This window comes from Penicillium chrysogenum (genome assembly GCF_028827035.1).
Source record: "Penicillium chrysogenum strain IBT 35668 chromosome Unknown utg000004l_segment0_segment0, whole genome shotgun sequence".
Lineage (NCBI taxonomy): Eukaryota > Fungi > Ascomycota > Eurotiomycetes > Eurotiales > Aspergillaceae > Penicillium > Penicillium chrysogenum.
This window is the reverse complement of record NW_026622752.1, coordinates 4,892,390-4,916,702: the sequence shown is the minus strand read 5'-3', so window position 1 is coordinate 4,916,702 and position 24,313 is coordinate 4,892,390. Positions and strand designations below refer to the sequence as shown.

At 50.2% G+C, this 24,313-nt stretch overlaps 11 protein-coding genes across 11 annotated transcripts; 5 read left to right on the top strand and 6 right to left on the bottom strand.

Moving 5' to 3' along the window:
- Positions 1–174: 174 nt before the first annotated feature.
- Positions 175–3,933, top strand: N7489_007828 (regulator of nonsense transcripts 2; the record flags this gene model as incomplete). The annotated part of the gene is made up of 4 exons (XM_056713578.1): positions 175–193; positions 255–299; positions 380–3,570; positions 3,628–3,933. The coding sequence occupies 4 exons, from the start codon at positions 175–177 to the stop codon at positions 3,931–3,933; spliced, it is 3,561 nt and encodes a 1,186-aa protein (XP_056567293.1).
- Positions 3,934–4,748: 815 nt separating this feature from the next.
- N7489_007827 (uncharacterized protein) lies at positions 4,749–7,010 on the bottom strand (the record flags this gene model as incomplete). The annotated part of the gene is made up of 10 exons (XM_056713577.1): positions 4,749–4,802; positions 4,870–4,960; positions 5,042–5,261; positions 5,340–6,025; positions 6,088–6,308; positions 6,376–6,474; positions 6,524–6,578; positions 6,635–6,672; positions 6,725–6,838; positions 6,891–7,010. 10 exons carry the CDS (start codon positions 7,008–7,010, stop codon positions 4,749–4,751), a joined length of 1,698 nt encoding a protein of 565 aa, XP_056567292.1.
- Positions 7,011–7,279: 269 nt separating this feature from the next.
- On the top strand, positions 7,280–8,276 carry N7489_007826 (SDR family oxidoreductase; the record flags this gene model as incomplete). The annotated part of the gene is made up of 3 exons (XM_056713576.1): positions 7,280–7,327; positions 7,392–7,993; positions 8,054–8,276. The coding sequence occupies 3 exons, from the start codon at positions 7,280–7,282 to the stop codon at positions 8,274–8,276; spliced, it is 873 nt and encodes a 290-aa protein (XP_056567291.1).
- Positions 8,277–9,312: 1,036 nt separating this feature from the next.
- On the bottom strand, positions 9,313–10,430 carry N7489_007825 (uncharacterized protein; the record flags this gene model as incomplete). Its single annotated transcript, XM_056713575.1, has 3 exons — positions 9,313–9,698; positions 9,868–10,338; positions 10,400–10,430. 3 exons carry the CDS (start codon positions 10,428–10,430, stop codon positions 9,313–9,315), a joined length of 888 nt encoding a protein of 295 aa, XP_056567290.1.
- Positions 10,431–11,432: 1,002 nt separating this feature from the next.
- N7489_007824 (uncharacterized protein) lies at positions 11,433–12,842 on the top strand (the record flags this gene model as incomplete). The annotated part of the gene is made up of 4 exons (XM_056713574.1): positions 11,433–11,576; positions 11,632–11,671; positions 11,727–11,930; positions 12,145–12,842. The coding sequence occupies 4 exons, from the start codon at positions 11,433–11,435 to the stop codon at positions 12,840–12,842; spliced, it is 1,086 nt and encodes a 361-aa protein (XP_056567289.1).
- A 72-nt stretch (positions 12,843–12,914) lies between these two features.
- On the top strand, positions 12,915–13,245 carry N7489_007823 (uncharacterized protein; the record flags this gene model as incomplete). The annotated part of the gene is made up of 2 exons (XM_056713573.1): positions 12,915–13,082; positions 13,123–13,245. The coding sequence occupies 2 exons, from the start codon at positions 12,915–12,917 to the stop codon at positions 13,243–13,245; spliced, it is 291 nt and encodes a 96-aa protein (XP_056567288.1).
- Positions 13,246–14,433: 1,188 nt separating this feature from the next.
- Positions 14,434–15,505, bottom strand: N7489_007822 (uncharacterized protein; the record flags this gene model as incomplete). The annotated part of the gene is made up of 2 exons (XM_056713572.1): positions 14,434–15,309; positions 15,359–15,505. 2 exons carry the CDS (start codon positions 15,503–15,505, stop codon positions 14,434–14,436), a joined length of 1,023 nt encoding a protein of 340 aa, XP_056567287.1.
- A 964-nt stretch (positions 15,506–16,469) lies between these two features.
- Positions 16,470–17,598, bottom strand: N7489_007821 (terpene synthase family protein; the record flags this gene model as incomplete). Its single annotated transcript, XM_056713571.1, has 3 exons — positions 16,470–16,878; positions 16,930–17,203; positions 17,253–17,598. 3 exons carry the CDS (start codon positions 17,596–17,598, stop codon positions 16,470–16,472), a joined length of 1,029 nt encoding a protein of 342 aa, XP_056567286.1.
- Positions 17,599–18,519: 921 nt separating this feature from the next.
- On the top strand, positions 18,520–20,237 carry N7489_007820 (uncharacterized protein; the record flags this gene model as incomplete). Its single annotated transcript, XM_056713570.1, has 5 exons — positions 18,520–18,688; positions 18,760–19,128; positions 19,179–19,272; positions 19,365–19,888; positions 19,948–20,237. 5 exons carry the CDS (start codon positions 18,520–18,522, stop codon positions 20,235–20,237), a joined length of 1,446 nt encoding a protein of 481 aa, XP_056567285.1.
- Positions 20,238–20,757: 520 nt separating this feature from the next.
- On the bottom strand, positions 20,758–21,651 carry N7489_007819 (uncharacterized protein; the record flags this gene model as incomplete). The annotated part of the gene is made up of 1 exon (XM_056713569.1): positions 20,758–21,651. The coding sequence occupies one exon, from the start codon at positions 21,649–21,651 to the stop codon at positions 20,758–20,760; it is 894 nt and encodes a 297-aa protein (XP_056567284.1).
- A 645-nt stretch (positions 21,652–22,296) lies between these two features.
- N7489_007818 (cytochrome P450) lies at positions 22,297–24,123 on the bottom strand (the record flags this gene model as incomplete). The annotated part of the gene is made up of 5 exons (XM_056713568.1): positions 22,297–23,318; positions 23,375–23,443; positions 23,493–23,592; positions 23,642–23,767; positions 23,818–24,123. 5 exons carry the CDS (start codon positions 24,121–24,123, stop codon positions 22,297–22,299), a joined length of 1,623 nt encoding a protein of 540 aa, XP_056567283.1.
- Positions 24,124–24,313: the final 190 nt, after the last annotated feature.

Below are 24,313 nucleotides of genomic sequence, written 5' to 3'. Positions count from 1 at the left end.
TTCGAACCTTTAGACCTTTAGACCTTCGACCTCCCTTCTCTCTTCACTTCAAGGCTTTGAGCTTTGCTTTCTCTTGTTCTTTCTTTTCCCCCAATGTGGCATTCAAGTCACTTATGCGCTTTCCTCTCGGACATTCAGAAAGGACCCCACGATTGAGCCTGTGACACCACAGTCATGGATCGCCAACGTAAAAGTACGGGCTACCACACCTCACTTTGGAGATATTGACTGACATTCGGCTTTTTCCATTACAGGGGAGCTTCGCGACCTGAACGAGCGAGCCTGGGCAGGCGAATCTGGTAAAATCCCACCTGACTCCCTTTATGACGAAATGTCATTCCAGCCCACCTTCGGGGTGATTCTAACGACTTGCAACCAGATGTATTCTCCACTAGCAAGTCCCTTGACTCGGCGCTCAAGAAGAACACTGCCTTCATCAAACGTCTACGCACCGGCATTAGTGCCTCCGCCCTTTCCACTTTCCTCGCTGACATCCGCACCCTCTCGCTCCACAAGTACCTTTCCGAGATCATCTCCGCCTGCTATGAAGGCCTCTGCAAGCTCAAGTCCCCCGGTGAAATTGCCGCTGGAGTCGAGGTTGTGAGTGCGCTGCACCAGCGTTTCGGCCCTTGGGAATTTACACGGCAGATCGGTTGGCTGCTCGGCCGGGGACTAAGCACACCGGATAAAGCGCAGCTCAAGGCGCTCAGCCAGGAGATCCGCGAACGCGAAGAGAAAGACCGTTTGTCTCGACACCGCGTTCTTCTCCGCGTCGTTACAGAGCTTTGGCTGGTCAATGTGCTGAAGACTCTCGATGACGTCGAGCGACCTGAGGAACTGGGTGCGAAGGGCAAAGAGGGAGCAGTTGGCATTAGCAAGCCTTCCGATACACCGCTGAAAGCCAAGACTCCCGCCGCAGGCTCGAAGGACCAGGACAAACAGGCTGACCCGTTCCCATTGGAGGTTCTGAAGGAATTACTTGGTCATGACCGTGATCATACGAACCTGCCCCTTGCAGTTTTGTTTGTGAAGAGCTTCAGCTGGGATATCGTCGGCTCGAAACTTGCCGAAGAGGGTAGGAAAACAGTCGAGGCCGATGGCGCTACGACTGGCGCGGACGCGCAGACTACGGAAACCAACGGAGATGCCCACCCGGAGACCGATTTACCTTTGACCCCAGAGAAGACTCAGCTGCGGTTTAGAAATATCTTGAACCGGTACCTTGAGGACGTCAAAGCCCACGTGGTCCGGGACCAGAGAGCGCTGGCACAGCAAAACCGCCGTAATGCCGAAGCATACGTGAAGAGCGGTGAGATCTTCGAGGACCGCCAGGCCAATTTCGAGAAGCAGTCCAAGGTTCTGGAGAAGCTCGTGGCTAATACCCAGGTGCTGTGCGAGGCTTTGGGCACCGACATGCCCGATCTAGCCGAGAAGGAACCCACGGATGCTTCTGCCAGTGGTGGTATTGGCCTTGTGAAGACCACCGACTACCTGCGAGGCCAAGGCGAAGGTGCCGGAATTTGGGAAGACGAGGAGGAAAGACGCTTCTATGAGAATCTGGTCGATCTGAAGGGCAAGGTGCCTGCGGTCTTGCTCGAGGACGGCAAAAAGAAGAAGGGCGAAGGTGAGGAGTCGGGTAAAAGGAAGCCAGATGGCGAATCCGCCGACTCTGCCGAGCCTTCGGATGAGAAGGCTGCCGCGGAGGCTGATGACCAGTCCACTGCCATTGCCAGCAAGACTGTGGGTGCACAGGTGGACTCCCTTCTTGCCAAGCTCCCCGAGTTGCAAACCAAAGACCAAGTCGACCAGTTTGCTCTGGATTTCTGCTGGGTTAATTCTAAAGCATCACGAAACCGGCTGGTCAAAGCTGTGTCCGACATCCCCAAGGGTCGCATTGATCTTTTGCCTCTGTATTCTCGCTTAGTGGCAACGCTTGGACAATACCTGCCAGATATTCCACAGGGACTGACCACGTACCTCGATGAAGAGTTCCGAAGTCTGCAGCGGCGCAAGTCCAAGGAATTCCTCGGCCAAGTACGTATGAGCAATGTTCGCTACCTAGCTGAATTGACGAAGTTTGGTGTTGTTCCGGAGCATATCATCTTTCATTGCTTCAAGGTTTCGCTTGACGAATTTTCGCGCATGAACATTGAAATTATCGGCCATTTGCTGGAGAACTGCGGCCGTTACCTTCTGCGCAACCCCGAGTCATCGCCTCGGATGGCTTCTTTCCTCGAGACCTTGAGTCGCAAGAAGACCGTGCAACATCTGGCCCAGCAGGAGCGGATGGTAATCGAAAATGCCATCTACTATGTTGACCCGCCACCACGCCCAGCGATCCAGCAGAAGGAACGTACACCCATGGAGCAGTACATCCGCCGACTAATCTACCTGGATATGAACAAGCGGAACTACACCAAGATCTTGAAATCCATCCGCAAACTTCACTGGGAGGAGCCAGAGGTTGTCGAGATTCTGGAACGTGTGTTCAGCAAACCGGTCAAGGTGAAATATGGCAGTATTCACCTTTTGGCGATCCTTGTCAGTGCTTTGTACCGGTACCACCAGGATTTCGTGATTGGTATTGTCGACAACGTCCTGGAGCAGGTCACGCTTGGCCTCGAGCAGAACGACTTCAAGTTCAATCAGAAGCGCATTGCGGAAATCAAATATCTAGGTGAGCTCTACAACTACAAGATGATCGATTCCCCGGTAATCTTCGATACGTTGTACCGCATTATCACCTTCGGTCATGAAGGTGGTACCCCAGCGCCTGGAAAGATTAGTATGCTGGACTTGCCAGACGACTACTTCCGCCTGCGCCTGGCATGCACTCTTCTTGACACGTGTGGCCACTGCTTCGACCGTGGCTCTGCCAAGAAGAAACTCGATTTCTTCCTTGCGTTCTTCCAGTACTACTTATTTACCAAGGATCCGTTGCCCATGGATATCGACTTCCTCGTCCAGGATACGTACCACTCTATTCGCCCGCAGTGGAAGCTTTCTACCGAGGCTGAAGAAGCGACTCGGATTTTCAGCGAAGCTGTTGCCCTGAACTACAACGTGCAAGATTCTGAGCGACCCGTTGAAGCTGACGAAGAAGACGCGGAGAGCAGCTCTTCTGACGAGGACCTTGAGGAGGATGCTATTCCCGAAATAGACGAAGACCAGGAATCCAGCGATGAGGCCGAAGTAGGTCCCCCGTCTCGTCTGCATCAAGTACGCCCTATTAACGCATTTAACCCGTCGAAGGCATCTGGACCCAATCTCGAGGCAAATGACGACAGCGACAGCGAGTCTGAGGACGAGCAAATCGTTGTCACCCGACAGGAAGAGGAACGCGACCCAGTTACCGAGGCTGAATTTGATCGAGAATTCGAGAAGATGATGGCTGAGAGCATGGACTCGAGACGGTTCGAACGCAAGACTGTCTTTGATATCCCTCTTCCTATGAAACGGCCCCGCGAGAACATGCCCAGCGACTCTAGCCCCGAGCCAGTGCCGGCCGAACCAGTTGCGCCTAAGACAATGGCCTTCTCCCTAATGACAAAGAAGGGGAACAAGCAACAGGTTGGACCTTCCAACCCACCCGCAATATTGTTTCAGCAATTTGCTAATCATATCTAGACCCGCACCATCGATCTTCCATCAGACTCGACCTTTGCTATTGCCATGCGGAGCCAGCAACAAGCCGATCGCGAAGAACAGCAGCGCATCAAGAACCTGGTCCTGAACTACGAGGCGTCCACCGAACCCGAACCCACAGAGAGTGAGCAATACCCCCTGGTTAACCGGAAGAACTTCCAACTGAGATATTCCAAAGCAGCGACCCAGGAAAAGCGCACCCCCACCGGCCAGCGGATGGACAAAGCCGGCGCCAACCGGACCGCTTTCCGTTCCCGCAAACTCCAGCTCAGCGACGTCAATTGGTAATGAATGCTGCCACTATCTGGACCGAGGTCCATATCCCATATCTTCACTTGACACAGCAGACAGCACCTTTCCCGTGGAAGGTTGCCATCCTACCATGGAATAATTCTTTCATCTCTGCACAGCCCGGTGTGAAACTCTTGGTTCAACCCAATGAGCTTATCTAGGGTATACGTCGCACACAACGCGAGTATGCAACGCCGTATGAGTATGACCTGGAATCTGTCCTTGCTAATGGAATCTACCCGGCCGCGAATGCCATGCCATCCAAGTGGCACTCCTGTTGCTGCTCGGGATCCTTCTTTTATCACTTTCCATCCCGGCTGGTGTGCTTGAGCTGGATGGGGAGCTCGATGTTACCCGCATACAGAATCCCGAATCCCGATATGGTCGCCAATCATCAATTACCTGGCGAAAGACATGACCACTTTGCTGCCCTCTTGCGAAGATCGTACACTGTTCGATCTATGGATGATGGGGGTTCAATTGGCTCGGAGAATTAGAGAATCAATCAGACTGAATGGATACGCGAATATGAATGTAATGCCATGGGTGTGCCTCTTAGCTATGATCTCTATCGTCTAGTCTAGCGGTAGTAACTAATGTAACGGATTTAATTGAACCAAGAGCATGAGATAAAACCAAAGGAATTGTTTTCGTGAAGTGAAGGCGTTGCCCTCTAATCTCCCCTTATTATGGTGGGCTAAATGCATTTTGTATATCTCAAAAGCAACCCTCGTCTAGCTTGTTTTGCTCAAGGGGAAATTATTTCACCACCACGTTAGCACAGCACGAAAGCACTACGCAGACAGTTTGGTCTAATGGAACTTGTTTCGGTCGGAGAGATCTGTGTTCTCAAGGTACACCTCGATCTAAAGTAAGCGGTCCATTAGTGGTGCTCACAGTGATTAATCCTAAACCGAAAAGAATTCCACTCACCTTGTTGGTCATCTTCGAATCAACATCCTTGCAGCATAGACAAGCGGCAAGACCCAAGATGCCGAAGGCCATCGATACCATAGCCACCACACTAGAAGAGACCATTAGAAACCGTTTCTTTGTCCCGTTTCCGGAGAGTGCAGGTAAGAGTGGTGTTATTGTGGGCGCTTACAAGATCGCTTTGCAGTAGGCTTGGCTAAGAGCCGCCTCTACTGCTGCTACCACAGCAGGGCTATATGACTTCATCGCAGCAGCGCCCTGAGATACCACAGCCATTAGGTCGGTAACCTTGGACTCCGGGAGTCCCGCGGAGATGGCAGCGGAGGGGACATATATAGCCGTGTATTTCGCCAATGAGTTACTGTAGACAGTTTGGTAGATCGAGGTCGCAACTGAGGGTGAGAATTAGCATGATCCAACACAAGAGCAGTATGAGTTAGAAAACCGAGTAACGAGAACAGAAAACCTACCAGCACCAGCTGCGAAGCGAATGCACCCCGAGATACCACCACTAACACCAAGATTCTTATGCTCAACACCCATCTGCGTAATGGCAATACTCAAATAAAGGGCCCAACCAAACCCAGCCTGAGAGAGGAAGATAAAGGCAATCATAGTCCCCTTATTAGTCGGCGTAACAATACCAAGCAACGATCCGAAAACAACCATCACAAACACAGACCCGGTAAGCTGCCAGTGCCAATGTCGCAGCTTACTACCAAAGCAGGTCAGAAGCATAGCACCAAAGAAGATAGCAAATCCCTGCGGCAAAGACAGAATAACAGAGTATTTCCAGTCCGCACCGCCATTCGTATAGAACACCGTGATCATCTGCGGCCACAGGATACTAGATGAGTAGTAGAACATATTGACGACGCCGAGGGCAATGACCGGCGCCGTGAAGTCGCGGCCCCACGAGCTGGCGAAGACATAGGTTGGTGTTAGTGGGTATTTCAGCTTGCCGAAGGACTCCCACAGCGCGAAACAGACGAGAACAGCCGCTCCGACGACTAGCGGGGCGACGACATGGACGTCGTTGGAGTCGTATACGCCGGCCCAGACGATCCCCATTAGGAATGGGACTGCGCCGCCGATGAAGAGGAAGGCGCCGAGGTAGTCTAGGGATTTGAAGGCTTCTTTGTATGGGATGCCGAGGCTGGGTTGTGTGGTTAGCTTGGGTGGTTTCACTGGGGTTGGGTCAGAAGGGGTTGGGCGTACGGGTGCTTGGGCGGGTGGTAGAGGAATAACAGGCCGAAGAATGAGAGGCCTTGGAAGATGGCTACGCCCCAGAAGTTCCAGGCCCAGGTACCCAGTTCGTAGCCATAGCGGGCTGTCACTGGTGCGATGATGACGGCTATGTAGACTGTGAGATCGGCGATGACAACTCCGATGTGTCGCCATTTATTGGGGAGGAGTTCTGGTAGGGCGAATGCGGCCATCTATATTGTGAATGACCTTTTAGCTGGAAGTTCAAAAGGAGATGAGGAAGGATTGGAGAGCTCGTACCTGACAGTTTGCACCTCCAAAGCCGGAGACAACCAGCCCGGCAATGACTTGGTTGGTGCTCTTGGCTGATGCCACCACAATATGGCCGATGAAGCATACCTAGAGGAGTGTTAAGAGGCGTTGTATGCTGGGCAGTGATCCAATTTACCAGGTTTCCCAGAACTAAGAACCAACGTCGGCCTAAAAGATCGGTGTTTGGGCCACTGCGAAATTTAAATAAGCTTGGGGGTGGGAAGATATCGGTGTTTCAGAAGCATACAAGATCAAGAATGCACAGGTGATCGAGATAGTCCACGCCTATGATTGGATTAGTTTTGCATGAAGTCCTTTGAACAATCTTTATACACACAGGAACAAACCAGATATATCCAGTTGGATCCCCCATATCAGCAGAGATCATGGTGCCAATTGCCGACACCACCGGGATAGGCCAGAAAGAGAGGCCATAACCACAAGAAAGAATCTATATGCACAGAATGAGCATGCACAACATAATTGACTGGTCACATACATACCATCGAGACAATCCATGTCTTCGAAGTGACAACCGGCTCAGTTGTTTCATCGACAGGCGAGCCTGGTGTCTCCATTGGAGAACCAGCCTGCACCGAATCCTTTTCTGTATCCACAGCCATGCTGGAATTTGAAAATGCAATGGATGCAGAGGGGAAACGGGGAAGAGGAACAATTTTAACAATAAACTCTATGAATCAGTCGTATGAAGAGAGGGGGCGTTCATTACTCAATGGCCCAGGATCGTCTCGCGCTAAATCCACTACAATATGAGGGCAAATCCCCGAGACTTGAGTCGGACACTATGATCCGATGGATTTTTGTCTCATTTTTCTCGATCAAACTTCTTCCCCCATTGACTATCCAACACCATCACATCTCAACTCATAAGATGGGCTCATATACCGAAACCCGCGTGGCTATCGTCGCAGGGGCCACCGTCAGTACAATGAAACCGACTACGCAGGACCCGCTATCAGTCGCTGACTAGAGATCCCTTACAGTCTGGAATTGGAATTGACCTCGCCAAGGACCTCTGCTCGAAAGGATGGAAGGTCGCTTGTGTAGGTCGGCGCCAGGAGGCCGGTGAGGCCCTCCTAAAAAACCTGCCACAGGACAGAGCATACTTCTTTGCTGCGGATGTCTCCAACTACGAACAGTACGCAAGTGTATTCAGCAAAGTGCATCACCTCTGGGGCCGTATTGATGCATTATGTGCGAATGCCGGTATTGTCGATACGTCTTCCCTCTACATCTACGGCTCGAAGAACAACGGCGTTGACAACATCCCGCCGGCACCAGACCTGTCCGTCGTGGACATCAATTACAAGGGGGTTGTCTATGGCACCCAGCTGGCAATCCATTTCATGCGCCATAACCCGCAGCCTGGTGGTCGTATTGTCGTCACGGGTAGTATTGGCGCGGTCTTTCCCCACAAGACGTATCCGGTATACTGCGGCACTAAGGCTGCAGTGAATCATTTCATACGAGGCGTCGCCCCGTTGCTGAAGCAAAAGGAAAATATTTTGATCAACTGTGTCATGCCGGGAATTGTGAACACGCCCATTGTGCCACCCGAGATGATTGCCGCTGTCACTCCTGAATGGTGAGATCCTGTGTGGCCTTCGAGCATCCATGCACAATACTGACATCAGCTTTAACTTAGTATCACTCCAGTGCAGACCGTCCTCAGAGGATACGAAACCTTCTTAGAAGACTCGACCGGCATGGCGGGTGAGATATTAGAGTGCTCAGCCGACAAGCTGATCTACTACCACATGCCCAAACCGGGAAATGGTCATATCACAAAGCGGGCTGTCACAGTCTGGGAGCCACTGTTCCGCATGTCGCATGGCGAAGTTTCTGGGCTGCCGGACGCCATCCCATGAGCATCTCGGAGTCAAAGTTCATGCCGCGTGGAGTACTATTGCCCTAACTGGCTAGCGTTATAAAAGAAAAAGTACAGATTGGCTCCACCACGGGCTGCGACGATCTTCGCCTTTGAGCTTATACCTTGCGTGTCAAATATTAGCAAGCGAGCCAATAATAACTTTGTTTCTGCTGTCGCGCATTTTTCTTGTTCGCGGAAACAGGGGTTTGTTCTCCGCGCGGGTCTCTAACGGCCGTAAAAATGTGATCTATCATGTGTCAGATGGTCTTTTGTCTCTCGTTAATTAAGCTGTCGTGTTCCGAGACATGCTTAAAATCCAGTAGCCTCGGTACTGGCCCGTGTCTTGCAATATACACGCTTAAACGGTCTGTGACTTGGCATGCAACGGTGATGCGCGAGTGACTCCACAAGGAAGTGATGCTCGTCCCGGACCGTCAGTTCATGTGCTCCGTACTCCGTACTCCGTACATACAGAGTGCTCCGTCGATATGGGTACTCCGCACAAAGTACGAGCCGAGAATTGATATGTCGAGTTCAACGCCTCACTACTTGATTGGCCTAGATGATCAATGGATATCCTCAGCGAGAGCACGGAATACTTCAAGAATCCTACTCTGTACAAATAGTGTTGCAAAATTGCCGATTTGATTAAACATCCCTGCAAGCAGTGGAGTACAATATACATTCTCGTGTATTTGCCGTTATTTGTGTTTCTCTTTGGGGGCCATTTCTAATGTGGAAACTTCTGCAGGATTCCCCTTTATCGGACAAAGTCGGTATTTCGCCGAAGTTAGTCCTATTTGATTCTCATGTGTTGTATGTGAATACAAATCCGGGACGATCTCAACGGTGTCTCAAATAAGAGTTCATACCAACCCGAAAGAAAAAAGTACAGACAAACGCGAAGAAATCCCAAAGATCGTAACGAGGATCATTAACTATTGCAGAGACGGAAACAGTCCGACAATAAGGCTAACCACTTGCACCTACAAGTGGGATGATCTTACGGTATATTATCCCCGAACGGGATCCCGCTAACCATTAAGGACAGCACCCACCTGATTCTCGACCACCGTTGCGTCCATAACCTCACGCATACCCTCGTCACAAAAGGTATGCTGATCTCGGAAGTAAAACCCGCTATCGGAAATCTCCACCGCAACTCCATACAGTTCCTCCAGGGGCAAGTGTTTGCCAGTCGTATCAGTCAACCCCCGACCCGCGGGTTCACCACCATCCACGAGCTGAAGCACAAGCCGGGCGATCGTTTCCACTTCGATGAATCGGCCCGGTGGGAAACTGTCCCATCCCGCTGAGTCAACAAGATTGGTGCGCACAATTCCTGGACAGATGGCGTTGACGCGGATCCCGCTTGCGTGGAAGTGTTGCGAGATTGATCGCATGAATCCTACCACGCCGACTAGGCTGTGTTAGTCTCGGTCGTTTAAGCGAAACTAAAAAATAGCATCGTAGTTGATATGCAGTATGGATGCCGTGGTAGATATATCAGATTGATATCATATGATGGTACAATAGTACACGGGGGAACAGGGGTGATACTGTACTGGGTACAACATAAGGGGACTCACATTTGGCTGCAGAGTATAGCGGCGAATAGGAAGACGGATACAACCCACCACAGCTGGCAGTCATAACCAAGCTCCCGCCATGGCCCCTGTGAGGCGAGTGACGGAAATAGTGCTGGGCCAAATAAGCCGTGAAAACAACGCCTTTCAAATCAGCGTCGATCGACGGCAGGTCCGGTTCCGGTGGCGGGCACACATCCCTGTCGTTCTCTGCTTGTGGTGTGGTGTAGAAATTGGTTCGTTCGATGACACCTGCGTTTGCGAATACAAAGTCCAGCTTGCCGTGCTGTTGGAACATGCTCTGAAACGCGGCAGCAAGGTCGCTGTATTTGGTCACATTGGCGTAATGGAATGTCGTTCGGGGTAGTTCTTTTGCTGTTTCGGCTCCGCGCTCTGAGTTGATGTCGAGGATGTAGATTTCCCAGTCTTTTTGTAAGGATAGGGCTTTGGCTACGGCCAAACCCATCCCGCTGGCTGTGAATGCGTTGGATTTAGCTTCTTTTGTCTGCGTAGATTTTATGGGGATCTATCACACCTCCTCCTGTGATTAATGCGACTTTGGTCATTTTCGAGGAATTTTGATACTGTGTAGGCTGAGTTGCCATGTGTTGGACGAACTCTTATATCATTCGTAGGTTCTCTAGATGGCTATGTAGCGATGAATCCATACCGGGCTATGATTGTCTTTGCCATTAGAATCCCCACAACACGGCTACGGAGTACTCATTTCTTAAGCCCTAAAGTGGTCAGTCCCGACAATCTCCGGCGTGAAACAGCCAGGCCTATCATCTCGCGAGTAACAGTCGTCTTTTGATAGCTCCACTGTTTGGATTCTTTCATCTAGACGAGCTGATGTCTCACATTCTATTCAATGTCTTATTGGTTTCGATAGTCACAATTCAAGAGTAGAAACCTGATGCATAACTGCATAATTTGATTTTTCCACTGAGAACCCAAAGCCCTTTAGACTCCACATATCAATCCTTCGTGGGGCAAATCGCCCCTGTCCAAATCCTGCAGCAAAAATTGGGGCCTGACAAAGTCTGTCCTGGATAGGGGTATTGCTGTCAGGCAAAAAAACTTCAATCCTTGTACTCCGCACAAAAGTATAAATCCTGTAGCATCCTGTCAAATCCTTTTCAGGAATGTGTTCCGCTGCAGATGATCCCGGTGGACAGTATACGTATGTCGTAGCAGTGTCCCCATTATTGCGATCGTATATCAGAGTGGGTTACAAGCAGCGAAAATATCGATCGATCACCGACGACACGTCCTTCGGGTCTAGTGGACTGGACGGCATACAGATCCTACAACGGATCTGTCTCCTATACCTTTGTCCTGATCTTGAAGTAGATCGGCGCGAAGGCACCAAGCGAGTTTCATGTTGTCTCGAGAAGCTTAAAGGTGATAGATCCAGTTGATCGCGCCGTTGCTTGTGGCTGGTTGATATTAATACCGGGAGATCCTTCTCCATACTGTCTCTCGGGGATATACTTTGCCAAGGCATTCAAAGTGCTTTCTTTTCTTCCTTTCACGACTGGACGTTGTCATTGTTCTCGATATTCATTATGTCCGCCGATGCCTTGACGATTGAAACTTTCGCCGAATATGGAATAGGCATGGTCTTCCTCCTAGTCCGGCTATATGCTCGACTATACGTAGGAGGCATTCGCGGCCTCCGGCTGGATGATGCTTTTGCTGTTTCTGGCATGGTATGTACGGTTTATCCAGACATTGCTGGATTTGCTTTTGACAGCGCCATGACAGATATTTTGGTCCATGCTGACTGCTATCATCTATCTCCTGGGTAAAACACCAATGAATGATCATACTTTCTTACAGCACAGCTAAAATTCAAATAGGAGTGTATGGCAACAACATCGGACTAAACGAGCAAACAGCTATGCTTGTCCCAGACAGCAAAATCCCCCATATGATCCTCGGATCGAAGCTGGCCTTCATGAATTGGATATGGTACATCTGCTATATCTGGTGCCTGAAGGGTGTTCTTCTTTGCCTCTACTGGAAACTCACGTATGTCAATGTGCCGCCCATCAGCGATCTATGTGAGCATTGAGCACGTCTAAACTTTCACAGAGAAGGAACCTGGCACCGTCACCTCGTCACATCAGCTTCAGCATTTTGCGTGGTTACGTGGTTGATTTGCCTATTAACACACATCTGCCTCTGCACCCCGGTTACGCGAAATTGGCAGATCAAACCATACGCAGGAGGCAAGTCTCGTCATATCCACACGACAACCTCAACTAACCGAAACAGACAACTGCACACTCCGTGAACCTCTTTACGTTGTCATCGCCGTCTTCAACGTATTGCAAGTCACCCTAAGAGGCCCAATTCCCAGAACCGAAGAACTCCATCCTAACACCATGACCTACAGATCCGACGCCTGCATAATCCTGATCCCAATCCCAATCCTCGCCAAACTCCAAATCCCCCTCCAACGCAAGATAATCCTGGTAGTCATGTTCTCTTCAGGAATCTTCATTATGATCTCGACAATCCTGCGCGCCTACTACTCCCTCTCATCAATCACAAACCTCGGCACAGCCCTCGGCTGGGCAGACCGCGAATGTTTCGTCGCAGCCATCGTCGTCTCCCTACCCGGCATCAAACCGCTCTTCCGCAACACGCGCTGGCTGGGCTCCTCGCATCGCAAGAACTCCAAGAACCCGTACTACCACAGCGACGGGTACAATGCAACAGGGTCGAAGACCGGAAAGACGAAGACGTTTGTTTCGTCGCGGTCTCGGAAGAGTGGGGGGTTTGAGCTGGATGATGTGCTGAACACGAATAAGGGGAGTCGCGTTTCTGATGCGGGGAGTGAGGAGTATATCCTTGAGGGGAATCAGCAGGTGCCGGCTGGTGCTGGGAAGCAGGATCCTATGGCTATTCGGGTTACGACGGAATATACTCTTGAGCATGAGCAGGGGAGGTCGGGTCAGATGAGGTCTTAAAAAATGTAAATAAATGGCAGCGTAAGATCGTTGTCCATATGATACACAGCAGGCAGACTTACCACGTCCCAAATGGTGAAGGTGGCAAAGTGTAGTGAGCGTTCCATCACTAACATACGCAAGAACATGCGGTTGTTCGGCAGTGCGAGATCTCCCTCAGTTCCCGCTGGCCGACTAGCGATCATCACTCCTGTGATGTTGGATGTCCTTTGTAACCACCTCGCTAAAAACCTTACCTATGTGTCGAAGAGATGGCCATCTTCCTATAGGATGAGTTCAGTATGTTACCATCATCACCCAGCGTCAAAAACGCGCTCTCTCCCGGGCTGGCTGGACAAAAGAAAAGCCCAGCAGAAGGCGAAAGAACAGAACATATGTAGATTACCTGGGTCGACCTAGATAATTCATATACTTTACCTACCCCGGAAGTGATTGTAAAATCTGCCAATCGCCTTCTAAAAACCGCGGGTTCGGGCTAAATGGCTGGTTATAACTACATGTAGGTAGTAAAGCGGCAAGGGCACTTGGCTAATGAATCGAAAAATAAAAAGAAACAAAAACATACAACAGTGAGGATTCGCTGGTGGTCACCCACCCAACTACTAACTCACCGGCGTGTGGCTTAAGTACGGCTGAGCGGACGGGAAGCCCTGTTTTCCACACCCTATGGTCGTATGTGGCAGTCCTTACCTAGGATAGCATAATGGCATGGGGATACAGCTATTTAGGTGGTGAAATCTTGAGGCTATATAGTTACTACCAGGGAGATGAAGGAGGAAAAAAGTGTGATAATATATCTATAGAAAGTGTTGCTTGTTGACTTACCAGCCTGCATTTGATTTTTGCTCAATGAAATTAGTTGAGGTAGAGTGGTTCCAACATGCCTCATTTGGGCAGACATCCTCACCAATGTTTCTCAACACTTGTCACGGACAGACACGGCTGAGCTGGTGCAAAACGATGCATGTGAGCAACCAGACAAACCGAGGAGTCTACAAATACCGCCTGTAAGACCTTCGTGCCACTGGATCTCTACATTTTCTATCAGCAAATCCATTGGAATGAAACAAAAAATGATCCTGCTCTTGAAAGAGCGTCTCCTTCTCAAGATTGTATCACGCATGCGTTCGATCGTATTACAATCTCTCTTATACCAATTTAAATATGCAGGTCAAAATTCCAATACACAAGACGTTTGCTGGCCCAACGGTCATTGGCCAGCTTAAATACAGTGCTCAGTGGCGCCCTTGATCACGGCGAACACCCCGAAGGATATCGCAATCCCGGAAATCAATATCACGTTCGGATACTGATCCCCATTTGAGCTGCCTGGTCCAAGGCCTAACCAAACCAGACTTCTCACATGGGGCGAGTAGGCCTAGGGCGCAGCCTCCGTAGCCAATATTGGTGGATTGCTCCCTTCATTGCCGTATTGTCCTGGTCCTGACTACTGCGCCACGTGTCTTGGAGTTTCGAGGCGCTGTACCTTGCCCTTCAAGTATCTTCCAATTCCCCGGATCGTCACTGTAAATACCTCTTTTCCCACCCCGATCAACCTAAAAACGTCCTCAATAGATGTGCCCTCTGCACCCTACTCTGACAAGTCCAACATCTTGAGAGACAAATCCCACAACTTCTTCTCGCCCTCCGGATCGAAGGCGTGTGGTGCAACACCGACCGCCAGTGTACCACCCTCGGGGACCGGGCCAGCTTCCTGGCAATCCTCCAGATAGACACCACCCTTGCCTTCCCATTCCTTACCAAATGCAGCCGTTATGGTTGTGGCAGCGCCCTGAGCCGAGCTCTTCCCATACTTTTGCGCAGGCTCACTTGAACCCCACTGCTTCAACGTTTCCGGGTCGACGTGGCGCTGTAGGCCTGTGGCAATACCACCAGGCATCAACGAGAGGCCGTGCAGACCCTTTGAACCGTATCGGCGCTCGATCTCGTTCGTCATCCAAATACAAGCTGTCTTGGCATTGCCATATGCCTTCCACTCCTCGTACTCCCCCTCAAGGTTAATGTTGTCGAGCACAACAGAGCTCATGTGATGGCCAGCGGAAGAGACGTTGACGACGCGGGATTGGAACTCAGGTGTGGAACTGGACAAGAGCGTCTGCTCGAGTAGCTTGTAGAGAAGGAAGTGGCCGAGATAGTTGATTGCAAGCTGCGACTCGAAGCTATCCGCTGTCTTCGCCTCTGGGCATGCCATGATCCCCGCATTGTTGACCAAGACATTGAGCTGGGTTGACTTGGACAGAAAGGTCTTGGCCGCGGTGCGGACGCTTTCCATTGAGCCAATGTCTAGCTCAAGCAGCTCCACACGACCGGGTTCAAGTATCTCTTCCAGAGCTTGCTTTCCCTTCTCCAAATCACGAACGCCAAGATACACTTTACCACCAGTTGCGGCGAGCGCACGACCAGTTTCAATGCCAATTCCTCCAGAGGACCCGGTGAGAAGAAAGACCTGGTTATGGTCAATTCCAGTTCTGGTTTTCAGCGGCGGCAATGCCCACCTTGTCCTTCATGCTATCGATCCGGTCGTTGTCCTTGAGAATGTCAAGAGCCGTAGGTCGAGCGTCTCCAGGCCCATTCTGCTCCAAGAAGGCCCGAGTGTACTTGCCGTTCTTGCCATGGTGATTACTAATGAGCGGATTGGCCATTATGGTGATTGTGATGATGGAGGATAGCTGGTAGATTGATTTTGCAAGTGGATGCTGGGGAGAGGGTGTATGTCTGGTGGGGCTTTATATAGGGTGCGGGGGAGAGCGTGGTAATGGAGTGACTTGCACTGGCACGACTTGGAACATGGGTCAAGAGCTGAAAGACTGTTCGAACCTCGGACTTTATTTCGGGTTTTGCTTAAGACCGTTTATCGGGCAAGGGTATGTTCAGATTCAAATTCAGCACTATAACCGTCCAATTAGGATTAACTCCATCAGCCGACTGCTCAAAGGAGAAGGGAGCTGAAAATGTGGTTTCGTCTTTTTGCCGGAATAGGATAGCAGCCGGCACGAATCGCCAAAAAGACATCGGGATAAGCCCGAGTCGGGCAAGCGGGGAGACAGGAACAAAGAAACCCCTGTTGGTCGGGCTGACTTGATGACTCATGGTAGGTAACCTCCAGGGCTGGTAGGGTACGAAGACGTATGGGGGCCAGGGTTCGGCTCTTTTAGGGAGAATTCATGCCTGAATGATTCAAGTTAGAAGGGTGGAAAAATTAAAGCACTTGTGATCTGGCAAAGCCAGAAGGGGAAGGGGAGAAAAGAAGGAAGAGATGGATTCTCTGACAGATGGAAGCTAGCTAATATAGCTAGCAAACAGTGAGGCTGACACCTAGGAAACCAGGCATGAGCCTGGATGACATAACAACTTGAAGCACCTAAATATCCGGAAATAATGGAGATACCTGATTTGTATGGTGTACAAAAACTTCATCTAGGCAGGATGTATTGACAATTCACAGTACACTGTATTAGGGCGGTATATAAAGCGGTACTAATTCAGGTATCATGGCATCAAAATTCCCCTAAAAAGGGGGTTTGAGGGTCGCACAATGCATCTTGCTTAAGCTTAATCTCTGTAACGCGCTTCATGCTTCTATCTATTCTTGCTGAGTCTATACATTTAGTTGTACCGACGCGTGGTCTTGCTCCACTGCTCATTGCCGCTCATCTGGTACTCTAGGCCCTTCATATACGCCTTAGCAGCTTCAGAGCAGCCGTCTGGGGATGCGATCTTCTCTGCCACGATCTCGTCATGCACAGTCTCCCACTCCCGAGTCATAGACCAAAGCACGCGTTTCGTTGCGGGTATACCAAGCTTGGACTCCTCCGCCAGAACCTTCACAGCTGAACAAAGGAAGGCTCCCTCCTTGTGCCCAGTCCGAGACGCTTCCTCTTCCTTGTCATAACTGTATATGTCATTGACTACAGAAAGCTGCTTGGCACAGTTGGCTTCAAGGGCTTTCATACCCTGAAGCTCCTCTGCACTGAATCTAAGTCCCATCGAGAATCTCATCAGAGCCGAAAGCAACCTGGCCGAACGGTCAGCATCACGAGCTCGAATCCTGGGCGAGAACACATACGCCTTGCCTACATCCTTCTCACGGTACTCGAGATAATGCCCCAATTCATGGATGGTCAAACGCGCTCGATCTGTCTGCGCGCGCATGAACACGAAAGTCGGCTCAAGAACTTCGTTGGCCAGCTCCGCATCATGGGCGCGCATGCTTTCCCAGAGGTCATAGAGAATGAACTCTTCTGGTTTGGTTCGGTCCGGGAGCACGTCTCCACGCGATATCGGGATCAATCTGTTGTTGTAGGCTTCTCCATCCGCGAAAGACATGTGCTCAAGAACATCTAACCTCGTCAGTGAAGGCTACATTAGGCCATGTCCTTTCGCACTCACCATCGATGAGGAAGAGAACGGTCAGCAGTCGGCAGGCAAAGTGGATGCGATCGTCCAGTGCAAGAGGGAAGTAAAGACAAGTAACCTCTGAGAACTTGGCACCCAAGAAGGTGCGAACAGCCTTGAAGCTTGGAAATTTCCAGTTCTCCAGGAAGTATCCATCGACTTCGTCCTGCACCTCCTTCACTCGTGGATGGCAAAGGTACGACCACTGAGTAGGAGGCGGAGTGATCGTCGTGTCATTTCTGGGCCTGATTGTCTCTTTGACTGGAGGGCTATTGATAGTGTCTTCAAGGTGCACGAACGGTTGGGCCAGAGAAGTAATGGTTTCTGTTAAGGTAGCCATGTCGACGATCACCGGGTTTGAAGGGTTATACTCGTGGACAACAGCTTTCAGTAAGTGCGAGGAAGCATATCGTCGAAAAATACGAGACTTCGGAAACTCGTCCAGTCTTATCAGGAGCTCGAATTGATCGTGTACGTAGGACGCTGACGACCTGGATGAAACTAATTCGAACTGTCACATCTGGTGTTCTTTCCGAGTTCGCGCCCGGTCAATAACCAGCTGTTTCCATGTGTCGGGCCGAGGAACGTATGCATTTGCGGATTTAATTGGGAAATTTTCCTAAATCGGCAAATTCAGGTAGAGCGCCCTCAAAGGAATAGTGTACCGGACATGCCGGCCCTATTAGGACATGCCGGCTGGGCTTCGTAGATTCGCACCAACCCTGGCTTGAGTGAGAGGGGTCAGAGATACTACTACTAAGCGGAAGCGGTCATCAGCAAAATCTACAAACGCAGCTATTCAGCTTGCCCCTTTTGGTGATGAGATAATACAGAAGCTAGAAACCTCTACTGCCATTAATGACTACAATCACTATATCGGTGGGGTAGACTGGTATAAACCACCAGAGAATTCAATTCGATAAGCAAAAGGCTTGCGTATGGTCCTAATATAAGAGACAGGAATGTACCAGCGTGGCTCTATATGTGAAAGGGCGATGTCGGGATGAATTTCATAGAAAATAGCCACTTCGAATTAGGCCTAATTGATTAAACTGCTTCGTATTACTGAATCATTACCGCAATTAGCAAATTAGGACGCCTTACTATGTATGCGCTTGTAAAAGTTGTGCTGACGGACAAGGGCATACTCGGGAGTGATTCGGTAGGTACATAAAGATGCTGGCCCTGCAGCTGCATGGTACCTTTCTGCTTAATATTGTTGGCTCCAATCTTGATTTCAGTATCTTTCTAAACAATCATTATGCTTTCTCTTGGTGCTTTTTTGGCCCTTTCTCTGTCTTTCCATCTTAGCCAGGGTGTTGTGGCTAGCGTCTTGCACCGTCGCGCTAATGCATGCAAGAAGCTCTCACGAAGCTACCCTAACAGTACCATTCACCCTGGATCTTCAGTCTTTGCCGAAGATGTAATTGGTAATGATCTTCTCTCTCCTATGCATGTCAAGCCCCCTACGCGGAAAGGAGGCTAACACTTGATGGTGTAGAGCCCTGGTCTCAGACTTGTCAAACCACGCCCACGTGTGTTTTTGCTCCAGCTTCGGCCGAGGAAGTAGCTGGTGGCCTGGCTATCCTTCGTAAAGCTGACCAGACCTTTGCTGTTCGCACCCAAGGGCATATGCCCATCCCTGGCGCTGCCGACATCAGCAATGGCGTGCTCATCGTTACCACCAGCCTGAATAGCGTGCAGTACGCAGACGACTCCAAATCTGTTGTCCAGATTGGCGCAGGAAACCGTTGGCTGGACGTTTACAAAGTGCTTGCCAAAGACAGTCTTGCCGTTGCCGGTGGACGCTTTGGACAGGTCGGAGTGTCTGGCCTTCTGCTTGGTGGTGGTATCTCTTATTTCAACAGCGGTATGTTATCGACCGGTCACTTCGATGAAAAATTGAACTAATTGAGCAAGACCACGGTTGGGGAGCGAACAGTGTCGTCAATTACGAAGTTGTGCTCGCCAACGGTACTGTATGCGCGGCAAATGCGCAACAGAACTCCGACTTGTACTGGGCCTTAAAGGGCGGTGCTTTCAACTTTGGTATTGTCACACGCTTCGATTTGGCAACCTTTTCGGTTCCATACATGTGGGGGGTAGCGCTTACTACGACGCCTCCGCTTTGGATCCCTTGGTCAACGCATACGCAAGCTACGCTGTTGCGTCCGGTGGTTCCAGCGATCCCGCAGCTCATTCTGATCCCTCGATCCTGTACAACGTGACTACTGGCGAGGTATCGGGCTATAGTATCTATATGCACAGAGGCGATGACCCGGCACCTGCTGCTCTCAAGAACTTCACCGATATACCTTCTACATTCCAGGACTTCCGTGTTGGAAAGACAATTCTGGGCCATGAGAACGACACGAATCCTGTGAACTTTGGAGTAGGAAATCGGAGACAGCTTTTTTCGTCCACAGCTTTGGCTTCCAGCGCTGAGGCAGTGTACTTGGTCAACCAGACTTTCTTCGACGTGATTGCAGCAAACCCGCAGATCAAGACCACGACGGATCTCAGCGTCACCAATACCTATCAGCTTTTCACCCCTGGTATGATCAGAGCCGCAGAAGCCTCGGGTGGAGATCCGATAGGGCTCTACGACCCACTCGGCAACGGGGTTCTGGGTAAGCATCTTGCGACTGTCTCTAAAATTACCCAATCCATGAACTAACTTCTTCACTAGCTGTTCTGTACGGCGGTAACTGGGCCGATGCCAAGGATGATGAGACAATCTACAAGTTCTTCCAAGACATGATCGATGAGCTCGACAACAGGGCGAAGAAGGTGGGCCTTTACTATGATTTTGTTTACTTGAACGACGCAGCACCCACTCAGACCAAGGACATCTTCCAGAAGTTCTCGAACGGAACAGCTTTGCCGAAACTGCGGGAGATCGCTGAGAGCTATGATCCAGACCAGGTCTTCCAAACTTTGACTCCTGGCGGCTTCAAGTTCATCAACAGCCCAGCATGAAAGCTTCGGGATGGGCTCTCCATGGCTTCCTCTGCCACCAAAGTCTTGTCGAGGTATATGTTTATCGTGGGATGTGGTTACTTTTTCATGTTTGTATACTGCTATAGAGAAGATATATACTTGGCTCACAGCCGCCCCTTAAGCCTGTTGCTCCACATACTCCCCACTCCAATATCTAGAGTGATTCGGGGACACTAGGTGTCTGTACTATCCTAAGGCGGGTGAGGTTTTTATTCATCTCGTGAGGTATGTATACGAGCACTCGGCAAGATTTCCAAAGAAATATGTTAAAGGGGTGGGGGGGGCTAGGCAAGTTCTTTGCTACCTACTTAGCTGCCTTACTTGAATGGATAACTTGTATAAAGCTGCTTGTTCAAATACTTGGAGAGGTACTTGGATACGTAGTTGGCTAGGTACTCGGATGGATACGTGGGTAGGTATAAGGGTCACATATCTATGCGGCAAGCATTTGTGACTGTACTTGATTGCGGGCGAGCCCCCGACTCACGGACCTCGACTTCTACCTGAAGTCTGCTGTAGCTTGCTGCTTTTTGGTCAAGTCAGTGTTCCGCCAGCCAAACCAGACCGGCCGCAGATCAGCCAACTTTTCCTCCAATTCAGTGTAGTGTTCTCCCAACGTCAAAATTGTGCGCCCGTTCCACTTGCTTTCCAGATCTAGCATATTCTCTTTGCCGTAAGTCTCAACCATCCGTGGCTGACGGGCCACGGCAGAATAAACCACTGCCAGACCCACCATGTGAGCAGAACTGACGGGCAGTCCGGCTGCCATGAGCGGTCCGGCAATATCCATGGGGAGTAGCTTCGTGATGGTCGCCGCCGGCGCAACTGCATTGATTGAGATATCGAAACGGGGGAGCGTCGAACGCAAAGAACGAACGAGACCGACCAGACCCGACTTGATAGCACTATACACCGGCAAGTTCTGTTCAGGCGCGTATCCAGTCGCACTAGCAGTGACCACAACGGAGCCACCCTTCCCTTGCTTTCGCATGTAGCTGACCGCCAGTTTGGTAAACATGACGGTACCTTTGAAATTGACGTCTACCACCGCGAATCCCGGCTCCTTGAGCTCGCCCTGCTCGTCAAAAGTATCCTCGAAGTATGGCTGTTCTTCGGAGACGCCAGCGTTAGCCACGGCAATGTCGACATGGCCTGCTTGGGCAAAAGCAGCTTTGAGTTCAGCCCAAGATGTGACGTCGGCCTTAATGAAAGTCGAATTTTCAGGCGCTTCGCCACTGTCGGGAGGGTTGCGGTCAAACAGGAAGACTTTGGCACCAGCTCTAGCAAAGATATTTGCAGCGGCAAGCCCAATACCGGAGGCTCCGCCGCTAATGACGACCACCTTGCCGTCGAGCCGCGGGACGTCTTCTTCTTTGATGCTGAGAGATGTCATAGTAGCTCTTGGGGGTCGAACCGAGACGTGGTGGCACCTTAATGTATCCAAGTGGAGCAGTAAAGCTATAGATGCTGGTTGCCATCGGGGAATCATGGCGTTGTTCCTTGACTTTCATGACTTCTGTGATGGATTCGCCCAACTCGAAATATGCCCAGATAGGCAAAAAGCCGGAACGACAAGAACATACTAAAACGGGATAGCTAGCAATCAAGTCATTTCGGTGTGCCCCCCGTTGCCGGTTTAAGAGACAATCCGAGCAGTTGCATGCTTTGTGAATTGTGATGCAAGAAGATGCATAAGTCCGGCTTCATTTCCCTGTGTGAAGAGATTAGAAAAATCACAATTTTATTTCAGACACCTTTTTGCGAAAGATTCAAATTCTGTTATTACATGCTGTTTAGTGTATTACTCTGTAGTATATTATTCAACAGTTTGCTGAGTGTTGGATAAGGGTTACGGCCTATAAATAATCATCAAATTATCAAATTATCAAATCGTGAATATCCATGATTCAAATGGATTCTTTTGTTATTTTTCCTTTTTTTTTAGTGACACTGAGGTGCTTTAGAAATTCTTCTAGTAGATATCCTCACAGGTGCCCTGCAAAGTCACCCGCGTCTCTTCTGCAAACCCAAATCCCTTTCAGGCCTTTAGACGTCTTTTTAAGAGCACTCGCACACTTGGATCGGGATGGTAGCCTCCTGGTGTCCACAAGCTGTCAGGTCGCCCTATATCTCCTTTGAACTTGAAGTCAAAGTTGTCGATCAAATGTACAAGTATCATCTTAATCTCATTCGCGGCGAAAAAGCGACCTGGGCACGCATGCACACCATGGCCAAAGTCCAAGTTATTCGTCCCAGTCGCCGTAAACTGGTATTTGGACTCGTTACCTGGCAGGTCCCTAAGCTTCTGGAATCTGAAGCCGTCGAACTGGCTTGGATTTTCCCATAAGTCCTCATCGTTCGAAATTTGGTGCAAAGGGAAAGCTATGTGCATTCCCGGTTGCAGCACAGTTCCGTCATGAAGAGTGATAGGTTGAACGATTTTACGCCGCATGTTCAGCAGGGATATCGGACTAAGGCGGTGGGACTCTTTGAGAAACGAGTCCAACTTGCGCAGCTTTGGCATGGACGTCTTATCGAGGTACGGCAATGGCTCGATCGCTCTCAGGTCCTGGAGCTCGTCACGAAGAGGCTGTAGGTACTCGGGTCTGGCAGCCAAGTCGAAAATTGCGTTCGTCACTGTCATCGAAGTCGTGTGAATGGCTGCCATACTTGTCGCTAGCTGCATCTGTGCCTGGATGTTGAGGCTAGCTCGTTCCTTCTGGTTACTGTTCTTGATGTTCCATGCACACATATTGTGAGGCCCGGTTCCCATTTCAAGCTGCTGTTTGGTGTCATCGATGATGGGCGCCATCAAGCGTCTCATGGTAGCCAGTGATTTGTGCACTGCTCGAACTTTGGTGTTGAGATACCGTGAGGTCCAACGAAGTAGCCGCGGGTATGCCCGGATTTCAGGTACAGCGAAGAAAACGTTGAGTGTGAACTCGATGATGCAATCTAGATATTCCTGGTTACGGCTCATTGGAAGGCCAACAAAAATCCGGCCAGACACTAATGCGACGATGTGAACAAGCTTACTTTGGATGTCAAGTTCAGTCCAGTCTGTGAAAAGAAGATTAGTGAATTATGTTTCCAGGTCCAGTCACCCCGAGTCTTACCGTCGCAAGGTGGGATCAATTCTTGGAAGGAGTACACAACTTCTTCATGTATATCGCCCATCAGGTTACCTGCAAAGCTTTAGCCACATCAAAGACGCTGCAGTGTAGGTTAGTTTACCGAGAGTCTTTGTGAGCTCGTTCTTGATACTGTTCACCACAGTCGAGATCCTTCCGCCCACAGACGTTGTCGTGAATAGGCTGTATTCGGACAGGAACCGCTGCACCATTATCAGCTACCGCACTGCTCAACCGCGCTTGCAGACATACCTCATCAATCTCGTCATCTAGATTGAGCATATTGTCGGGTAGAGCCTTTAGTTCTTCCATGAACTTAGTCGGCAAGATGACGGTCTCGCCATGGGCCTCCTTCAAGGTGAAGTATTTACCCTTGTACTGTGGAGATTGTTAATACAGCTCTCGCGACACGATAGGTTCTCACTCACATTTTGAAATCCTTCCTTAATTGTCTTATCCAATGCTATGAGATCGATTGGTCCAGTCTCGTCGTAAAGCTGTGGAGCGGGGAATTTTGGCGGTTGTCGAGGTGCAACCAGGGCATATGCGCAAGCGCAGGCGAACAAGGCGATCGCTGCTCCGAGGACATGGTATTGGGAGCTAAGTGCAAGTACCCGCGAAAGGTGATCCAGCATATCGACGTTGTTCTCGAGATCGCGGATTGGTTGTCGAACGAGGTGTCTATCAACATGAGTGTGAGAACCGAGAGCAGAAGAGGAGAAGATCACGGCCATAGACGCACAGGAGGCTCATGAACCTACTGCAAGAAAGGCTACTAGCGTTGGAGCGGAAGCATGATGGAAATGGACGCGCCGGTTTTGTTACAAATGCCTTTTTAAAGACATGGGCCGAGTTAGTCTTCGGACTTGACCATATACAGTGCTGCTCCCGAAGATACGAGTTCACGGGCTTCATACCCCGAGA